Source organism: Ascidia mentula, chromosome 6, assembly GCF_947561715.1.
Source record: "Ascidia mentula chromosome 6, kaAscMent1.1, whole genome shotgun sequence".
Taxonomy (NCBI): Eukaryota; Metazoa; Chordata; class Ascidiacea; order Phlebobranchia; family Ascidiidae; genus Ascidia; species Ascidia mentula.
In genome coordinates this window covers 15,960,918-15,971,255 of record NC_138571.1, presented here as the reverse complement: position 1 = coordinate 15,971,255, position 10,338 = coordinate 15,960,918, and the positions used below count along the sequence as shown (strand labels likewise).

Below are 10,338 nucleotides of genomic sequence, written 5' to 3'. Positions count from 1 at the left end.
GCTAACTGCTCCACGCACAGCAACACTGGTTCCGAATGTGGGTTCAAAAACGCCTTAGCGAGAGATCGTTCCACGGAGATACGATTTAATACGAGATTTTTTGCGATTTTATTGAATTTAAAAATGAATCAAATTATCCTTGATTACAAAATAGACAGTTTCCCCATATATAGGTGGTTGCAAAATATGCTTTATTTTTTGTTTAGAATGGAAAAGCCTTCTTCGTTTGGTCTAAAAGTTGCCAAATTAAACGCTTAGCAACTTGAATATTCTGTACAGAAAAGGATAATCATTCTTTCAGGGGTTGTGGTCATTAAAATAGAATGATATGTGGCGAAGTAGGATGTTTGCAACCATGAGTTTGGGTGATGGACATTGTGCCACAAAAAGTTTTTTTCCAGCCTACGTTTTCACTGCTCGCAAATTTTTTCGGCAAAATATGGCTTGGCCTTTGTAGTGTATTGGGCGGGTGTTTGGGTCGTATTAGTCAGTGCTTACATTCATTTGGCGGTGATTAAACGGTTCTAAACAGAAGCTGTAGTTAACTACCAACCATAGCTGTGGGGTTGTATCTTGAAAAACGTTGGTCAGAATTGTTTTGTGGTCAGAAAAATTGGTTTGTTTATTTTATATCCTCCCCGTTGTTTTACGTTGTTCTCTCGCAAACTTGTTCAGACCCGTGAGCGTGACATTACCAGATGCTATTCAGCTGTGGCACGCAATTCTTATCCGCGTCCTGTCAAAAAGTACGACGGTGTGCATTGTCTCAGGAGGTAAAATCGTTGTGCAAGGTGGTTGATGTAACATTTTGTCGCTGTGTATTGGGTTCGAGCAATTTTTTAACATGATGTCATTGGAGCAAGACCCATTACTTCTAGTACATTAGATTAAACCAGACAGAATATAAAAGCTAACATTAGAAAACTTTAAAAGTCCTGATATTCTACAGCAAAGGCAAACTGCATGTCCCTGTATGTTATATTTAACAACCCAAAAAGTCAGGATTTTCTTATTTTGTAAAACAGTTTTCTGTTAATTCGCATTTCAACTGTTATGCCCCCACGCCAGTAAAATAAGGTTTCCACGAGGAAAAAGTATTTTGTCCTCAGAATAAACTCAGAATTCTGTAATTTTAGCATAAAGTTTGTGTTGTCTTTGGAATGTATTGGGCTTGTCGGTGATTTAAACGGGTTTGTAAAACAGGCTATACAGACATAGAACAAAATGTTTCGACGCTAGGTTTTCATGAGTCAACTTCTTTCACGCTAGGTTTGCATGAGACAAAGTGGCTTTCACGCAAAGTTTTTTGTTTACATATCTGTCAATGAAAGTCTGGCTTTGGTAAAACAATCATAGGTAGTGTTTCGGTTAATTGTCAACAATTACGGCAAGTCAAACTTGCTACGTGTGCACCGATATGTTTGGACATTCAGTGAGAGAATGGGATGAGATCAAAACGTCATACAAGTTAGCAGTGACGCAGCCAAGTCCAAAGTTTTAGTGGAGCATTCTAAGTGATTTAATGGAGGGAATAATATTTAATTCATGTTTAGCCAACATGATACAACACGCCGTCATTTATATGTCCGCGAACAAGTGCATCTTGTTGACAGATGGGTCTGTGAATCGTTGTAACCAGAGTTTGTAAGAGAATTTAAATTACCAATTTATTGCAGAAGTTATTTGCTTTGTCTGAAAGGCTTTTCGTTATCCGCTAGTAGAATTAATCTTTGCAATGGTAGTTGCAAGTAGTAAGCGGTGATTAAATTTTGTTTGGAACGTCACACACCAACCAACTGTTAATCTGCTTTGAAACCTTGCGTAAAACTAAAATGTTTTGTTGTAGTGCAGCGTCAACCTTCCGCTAATATCTTGTTACTATATTCATAAACCCCAGGTTACTTTATTGCCAGAATTACTTTATGTACTTGTGGTTTGAACAGAAAAGCCAAAGCTAATATGCTAGTCGTTATGAACAGATGTTGCAAACACCACTGTGTTCAACATTTAGACATGATGCTACGACTTCAAGGGAAGGTTATGAGCATTAAGGTAAAGAAGGCTTGAGTTTCTGTTGAATGTCAACAATTGCGCCGAGTCAGACTAGATATACGTGAGGGAACGGGATAATATGAAATGTCACATTACTGAGTTTTCTGCTGCGCGACAGATTAAAAGATGAAGCGCCGAAGGCAACTATGTTAGGTCGACAAAGTGCAACTTTTACAAAAAGAATTTTTCCGAACCAAATGCCTTGTTAAATCAGCTGAAAACAATAAAATGAAATTATTTACGAGGTTTTATGCATTTAAATGTGAGCCTCTGATTGAAAGCAGATTGTAGCAGGATGAGGCATAACGACAGCAATGTTAGGTTCCTAATTCTGTGTGTTCATATAAAATCACTGAATGAATCAATGTACTGCTTTCTGTGTTTGTAATAAGGGCTTCCTTTTAGTTCAACTTTTTGGGGTACTGTTTTTTTCGAACCACAACCTTGTTATAATTTATTTTTGATTTTGCAAATAGCGTTAATTTTGATTTGATTTTGCAAATCGCCTTCTCGGTAGTTTTGTTACTATAATTATAAAGTTATTCCATCGTCGAAGAAAGATATCCAGCCCCGAAACAAAACGACCGAGAATGTGCACAGAAGGCGCCGGCACCTCAGGTATGTGTTATTGTATAAAAATCCAAAGGCTGTATTTTATTTTCAACGTACAGAAACAAGCCGAATAAGTCAAGGATTCATTTAACATTTCAACTGTCTTTCCAACCCGGGGTGAACAGAACGCTTCCAGTTACGACAATATTTTTATGGCACAGACTATATTGACGTCTTTTGTTTGTAACTGTATAACAAGGGACCTATAACGAAGGCTTGTTCATCTCCAATGACGAGATATAAAATCTTTCGCAATGTTATGTGCTTGTAAAGTTTGGTTGCCTGTCATCTAAAATTGTTATGTAATCTTCTTAGTGTGGATCCACTTAACCTAAGAAAGTTTTTTTTGTTGGTATTGACCTCCTTCATTTCTCAAAGTATTGTTTTTGGGGGGAATTTCTGTATAACTCAATAGGTCTCTGAAGCGCCATAGCCCTTAGAAAGGCAAGAGTCAGCGTGGTGACGTGAACATACTTTTTTGTTGTTTAAATTGTACTTAGGCAACACTAATTATTTTGAGGCCAGGTTGCCCAATTTACATCCAAACAAAGCTACCTATTGTGAATCTACTACAAGGAATAGCAAATCTGCTCTAACGCTAACATTATATGCTAACATCACATAAAGTCAGTCTGAATAAATATTTGGCATGGTTTTCTGTGCTTGGACGTGTGGGCACATTTTTAGTGGAACTTAAATTGTTTGGATTTTTCTGATCCTTGCGCTTTGTTAAATCTACGATAAACAATATAATGAAGATATATGGTGAATTGAGCTGTGTTTATGTCAATTTTACAAGAATAAACCCCTTAAGTATCACGTACAAAAATTTGTGGAACATAGCACGCATATTATAACATTGTTAGCGTAATAGGTCCAATCGTAAGAAGTGTTACAGTTTTGATAGTGTCAAGGCGAAGTCGGCATCAGGAAATGACAGTTGTTACATTTAAGCGATAAATTGCGGAAAAACAATTAAAAATTTTCGCAATTAACAATCAAATGAGTCAATAAATGCGAAAAGTTTTTCAATGTTTGTGTTGTGGAATAGGCATACGAAACAACATAACCCCAAAAAAATCCCCAGTGTTATTAACCGCGCAGGGCTCTACAGTAAAATTGTTGCTCTTTCTGATAAATAAACATTTTGCGTGCGAACGGAACGAGGGTAAATTTGCATGGGACAGGTGTGTAAAAAAGAGATACAAAAGGCATAAGAAGCAGCACAGAAACACCACAAACGTGCCAAAGTTGTAAGCATTTATTGGATAGACAAAGTACACAATTTCCCAAATTAAAAGAATTTTAACTGGAAAATTGGGATTACTAAATTACTACAAAGAAGCTTAGCACAAGAGAAACTACGATCTATTTGCAGCCACTACACCTCAAGAAGCCGATGACCGTCATTTTTCGCCAACGAGCGATGCTCCTGCTGTTGATAACAATCGATACACAAACAATGGAAAACCGCTGGGTGTTTTCTTCATATTTAATCACGTGGTTGGTCATGGTTAATAACCTTCCTACTGTAGGAGAGAATCCGCAGGCCGGTGCAGAAAAACCTGATTAAGCATCTTAATGTACCTTGAAATGCTTGACATAAATTACAATGCAGTACAATGGTTTTAGGTGTATATAACATTTTTCACTACAATTTCATATTAACTTTGTACCGTATGTAACTTTAAACTTATATCTGGGATACTTCGGTAAACTTTTACCCTCTTGTGTCTTGGTTCGTTTATTAGGTTAACTTCAATTGTTCTATGCAGATATATAAGTCGAAAAAATTTCCTCGACATGGAACCGAATATGACGTGGAGAAACTGTCAAAAGTTGCGGTAAAGCTGGGATTTGAAGTACACAGTTTTAAAGACCAAACAAAAGAGGAAATATTCAAAAAACTTAACAATTGCAAGTGCTTTTTCATGAGGTATTGTATGCAAAGATTATTAACTTTTAAAACGTTTCCCGTTTAGATTCAACTGAGTATCATGGGGCCAGTTACTCATGTTATGCATGTGCATTTTTATCTCACGGAATACCTGGTCCTAATGGTCATCAGTTGGCAGCATATGATGAATTTTTTGATCTTGAAAAGGTTTTGGAATGTTTCACAGAATTAAAATGTCCTGTATTATCTGGAAAGCCAAAGTTTTTTTTCATACAGGTAGAGGAAAAATAATTACCCAATCACAACAAGCCTTTTTTTTGCAAAAATCGAGTAAATTTTGTGTTAAAGAGTTGCTGGGTATTATGTATATGGTTGCGGTAACATTTAGTACTCGTTTTTTACCAAGCAGCAAGTCCATTTTATTTGCAAGCAAAAATATATTTGTCATCAGATTAAAAGAAAAAGCATTTTAATTTGGTTTAACATGTGATTGTCGACTTAGGCATGCAGGGGATCATACAAGGACCGGTTTTTAACAACAACAAAAGAACCAAAAGAATCATTAGATCTAAAGGAATTGGTTGCAATGTCTCTGTCACCTGGAGGTCACTTTTTGATTGCTCAATCAACTCTACCAGGTCATATATATTTATTTACATATGTTTTTATATCTTGAGAGATGCGGACAGGGTGTACGCGCCAGTGTTATTGCTCTTTTTGTACATTTGAATTGGGTCAATTTGAGCCGGTAGCACTATCGGATACCAAGTAGTTTTTTAGCCATAGTGCGAACCATGGTGGTTCATCTCTGTTGTTTGGTACCCAGTTTGATACCCAACGAATCGACGTTGACCTTAATGTACCACAAAGTGGAAATGCGGGTGCTTTCTAGTGAAAAAGCTAGCAGAGCGCCACAGTGAACAGCTGCACTGATGAGACCTTGCAGGTCGAAACCCTGTCTGCAGCTCTCAATGATTATTTTGTATTTTTAAATGATTATTTTGGATTATTTTGCACATATAATTGTTTCTCAGTTTACATGTGAGTTGTTTTGTGTAGTTTAATGTTGTGTTTTTTTAAAGTTTTAAAGAAAACAAAAACGTTTGTAAAAATTTTACGTGACAACATTTTCTTGAAACTGTAGTTTTTTTTGTCTGTTTAGGCCATTCATCACCACGTCTCCTTCAAGAAGGCACTATATTTATTCAAACCCTTTGCAAGATATTCAAAGAGTATTTGCGTAATACCAAAGAATTTTCCATTAATGAGGTCAGAACGGCAAAAGATTGTCATTACACATGTCAAAGTTAACATAAAATGTCTTGAAGGTTTTGTGCAAAATTAACCTCAGCATGACAGAAATTGAAACAGAAAACAAGGCAGGAACAATTGTAAGGAAACACATGGCTTCCATAACTTCCCAGCTGACCAAAGACTTCTTTTTTAAAAATGATTCGGTTTCCACATCAAGGTAAATACTATTTAAGTCCAGTAAAGAAGGAAAACAGCAAAACTCATGCAATAACCATGCTGTATTTTTGATAAAATGTACTTACAAATCAAATAACTGAAGTAGGCCTGTTTTTGCCATATTTCAATAGTTTTACATATAAATTAAACATTTTGTTTGGTTAGTCTTACCAACGCAAATAGCAACGCGTTCGTAAGTGAGGTACCGGTTCATGTTTGTCCACCAGACACATGCAAGCTCTTTTTGGTTCTATCAAGTCAGGTTTGTTTTGAATGCTGTTGTTACATATGCAAAATGCTTATTCAACGGGAACGCGTTTTTATAGGATTTTGTTCAACATAACCAGTTCGATGTCAAAAACCTGACCAAAATGGCCAAAGCCCTGGAATTTTGTGTCGAGGATTTGTCTTACGAAACCGATGGGTCGAATCTTTTGCAACTTGTTGAGAATTGTAAGTTGCAATTATTTGTAGATATGTAACTTCCTGCTTAAAGACACCGGGTAAGTGTTTTTGCTGTTTGAAAACTTTGGTTAGAGTCAAGATGTTACGTGATGAACTAAACACGTAACGTTGTTATATGCAATATAATGTATGTCATATGTATAACAGCTATTGTAAATAGAAGAAAGATATTTTTGAAGTGGTAGGCATCGTGTGTTAGAAAGTAAAGTTTCCATGCAAAGAACTCCATTGTATTCTCTGTTTTAAGCTATTTAATGATAATTGTTCCTCACAACCAGACTTCTCCAAAGCAAACTGTGCAAAAGCCAGTATGTTTGTCTGTGTTTGGCTAACTACAATGGATGATGAAGAAGGTGGCGATGAAGGAAACATTAAAGGCAATTTAGGAAATCTGCTCACAGAATTCGACGACAAAATCAAAAAAGCGCCAAAATTATTTTTCATTCAGGTAAAGTAGGCGAACCACCTTTAAGTTAGAAAAAAATTTAAAAAGTAGAATTAAAATAAATAAAAAGATTGAATGAACGATATTTAATTAATAAACCTACATATGGCCATTTGTTCTAAATTGGTTAAATCTATCTGAGGCATTTTATAAAAATACAGCAATGTAAGTATTGTTTTAATAGTTTTGAAGAGACGAAGTTACAATAACGTTTCTGTACATTTGTATAAATCTGTTTTTAAATAAATCAGATATTGCGATAAAAGCAATATGTTTTATGGAAATAGGAAAAAAGCTTGTCACAAGAAGACAATGGAAAAGGGTTGTTTGATGGCACACCGGATATACAAAAGTATCCAGAGATTTCACCGACATTTAAAGATTTTTTGGTTGTTCACTCACGGTCAAGTAAGCATAGTGTTGTATTCATAGGCGTATCCTCGATGTTTTATTGGAGGGTCGAATTTACTTTGGGGAATTTCCCGTATTTTCTACTGTAAATTAGGTTTGCCTGTGGTCAAGCAGTACAAAATACGAACACCCGTGTACGCGCGAATCGTCACATAAACGCGTATCGTTTTAAACATTCGGATGCAAGTTTTTGTGGTAGTACTTGCGCCGTAGTTATATTACTATTAGTTTGAAAGAAAGCTCTTTGTAACCAACATTGGGATTAATGTCTTTGCGCCCTCCTGGATAGGTCTATAATTCATAACCAACAATATGTAAAAAAAAGTTTCATCGACACTCTTCTTCTGCAAATTTACCGCAGCAATTCAAAGTAGTCCTTTTGGGCAGCTCCTCCAAAATTTGTGTCAAAAAGGTATGTCGTAGTACAGACCAGCATGGCCCTATCAGCACAATCATGATTTTTAATTTCTGGGTGGTTCTGTTTTTTGTTTAAACATCTCTGAACATTCACTTTGTGTTTAGATTGTTATCTCAAAGCTGAAGAAGAAAACGGTATAAACTATTTCTCGTCATTGTTTATCAGCACGTTGTGTGAGAACTTGGAGGAGTACTGTGACACCCTTGATATCATACAAGTAAGAAAATACCACGCTTCCTTAAAAACCTAAAAAAAAATCTTGGCTCTGTAATGCTCGTGTGGTGTAAAGCAAAATTGTACAAATAATGCAAACCTTGGACAGCTGCAGACAGGGTGTTCATGCACTGTTTCGACCCGTAACGTCTCATCAGTGCAGCTGTTGACTGTGGCACTGTGCTAACTTTTTCACTAGCGGGCACACTAATTTCCATATTGTGGTACCTTTCGGTCAACGTCGATCTGTTGGGTACCCTATACTGAGTACCAAACAACAGAGATGAACCACAGTCAACAGCTGCACTGATGAGACTTAACAGGTCGAAACAGTGTATGTACACCCTGTCTCCAGCTCTCCAATATTATGGCTTTTTTGCACTTATAAAATGCAAACCTGTTTTACTATAGTTACATTTTAGTTTAACCCCATTTAAACCTGTTTGTGACAAATTAAAGTTTACCTTTATGGTTTTGCTGCTGGTTTCCACATTAACGGAATACGTTTGTAGATCATGCAACGTGTTAACCTGATAATGTCCCATGAAGGAGTGAAAGAGGTGCCCCTCGTTACAACACACCTCACAAAACAGATTTTTATTGGCCCAAAACCGAAGACAGCGGAGGTTAATTGTTATTCTTTATTTGGCGTGTTACCTGAATTGGTTTTCGTTAAATGTTGACATCAATCGTCTGCAGTAAAGCAGCATAAAGAATAAAAAATATTTGAACAGCTACACAGTGTAAATTGCTTCATGACACCCTTTCCAATGTGGCAAAATATATAGATTGCCATGATCTACTGTCTGGTTTAAAGCAAAACCTACTGAATGCCCGTTGTGTCTTGAATAACAAACGTAGGAAAACAATGGCAAAATCTAAAACTACGACTTGGTGTAAAACGTGAAGGTTTACTTGTCGTTTCTAAAATTATATTGGTTTCTTGTAAACTTAAATACAATCTTGCAGGGTTTTGCGATTAGACATGTAGGGTTAGGGGAATGGAATATTACATTTGATTCTTACATCTGCAGTTGTGTGGTCGAAAAACAACTTTTGTGAATTTTTGTAGGTTTTTTACCCGACTGACGAAGGAACTCCTTTTTGGGAAGAATGAAGTCTCTACAATCGGTGTAAATTACGTATATATATATTCCAAATGGTCAAAAAGGATAAGAAAAAGGTACCCCTGGTAACGTCGCACTTCAGAGCACCAGTCATGATGTCCACAAAAAAAGAAGAAAACCGGTAGCTTTGATAAACTCAGAGCTGTTTCTCTTAAAAATATATTGTATAAGATTTATGTGTTGTGTAATCATCAAATTATATTCATTTTTGTTGTAGACATTTACCGTATCATATACATTTTTCCATGTCGTGTAGCCTATGATTTAATTATGTTGAAAGGTTTAACCAAGGTCACTGGTTCAGGCGCTTGCCCCATGTTGTTAATTGCCTGCTGTTATTTTTTGATCACATTTTAACCCAGAATATCCTGGACAAGAATCCCTTTCAGGTTTTCTTCTTGGTATGTGGTTCGGGCGCTTGACCCGGTTGTTGCTTAAACCTGCAAATCGTCTTTGCGTTTTAAACGCCCACGTGTGACAGGCGATAAAGCCTATTGAGTCTACAGCGCACAAAGACAAATTTTAACTGTAATTATGTAACATTGCCTTTTTCCTCCTAATTAGTGTCGCCGTTATAGCTATGTCGCGTGATCTACCGTTACATCGCATTGTATTTTGTATTTCTAATTTAGTTTAAATGTATATAAGTTAGCTATATATCATCTATAATGCATCTTTATTTCGATTATATATATCAATGCTGTGAAAAGACATGTCATTCATTAAGGAGATTCTTTAAACTGTTTCTCACAAGCCTGACAATAAACTGTTATTCGGATTAAAAGTGTTTGCCAGTAATCACGCAGTGGTACAGTTGGAAGAGATTGTCAGACGAATATCAGCAAACAGACTCATTCGCCTGCGCTATTGGGGCAATATCATGTCCATGACGTTATTCGATATACATTACGAAAAATGAAGATTAGTTGTCACCTGCCGTTTCGCTAGGGGTGATTTGCCCGCGCAAACACTCTTCCACCTTTTCATCCACTCATGTCACAAGGGATTAGCGGGTCTTGGATCAAAAACTTGCGGGGTGGGAACCTACCCTTTCATTAATACCCCACGGATCTACATTTGCCTAAAGCAGTGACTCACAAGCTTGTATTTATTCCACACGTTGGAAACCACAGATTAGGGTAGTGTCCTAACTGCGTTATATCTCGAAGGTTAACAATGACTAATTTTAGTTTTAAAACTATCGATGCAATGCTTCATACACAAATTA

The 10,338-nt window shown here is 36.5% G+C and overlaps 1 protein-coding gene across 1 annotated transcript; it reads left to right on the top strand.

Annotated features, from left to right (window-relative positions):
• Positions 1-2,529: 2,529 nt before the first annotated feature.
• LOC145906443 (uncharacterized) lies at positions 2,530-9,888 on the top strand. Its single transcript, XM_082993856.1, has 14 exons — positions 2,530-2,670; positions 4,043-4,167; positions 4,440-4,581; positions 4,647-4,837; positions 5,064-5,199; positions 5,724-5,830; positions 5,890-6,032; positions 6,197-6,293; positions 6,358-6,484; positions 6,775-6,944; positions 7,229-7,349; positions 7,875-7,987; positions 8,496-8,609; positions 9,056-9,888. The coding sequence occupies exons 1-14, from the start codon at positions 2,643-2,645 to the stop codon at positions 9,098-9,100; spliced, it is 1,659 nt and encodes a 552-aa protein (XP_082849982.1). The 5' UTR covers positions 2,530-2,642; the 3' UTR covers positions 9,101-9,888.
• The last annotated feature ends 450 nt before the right edge of the window (positions 9,889-10,338 follow it).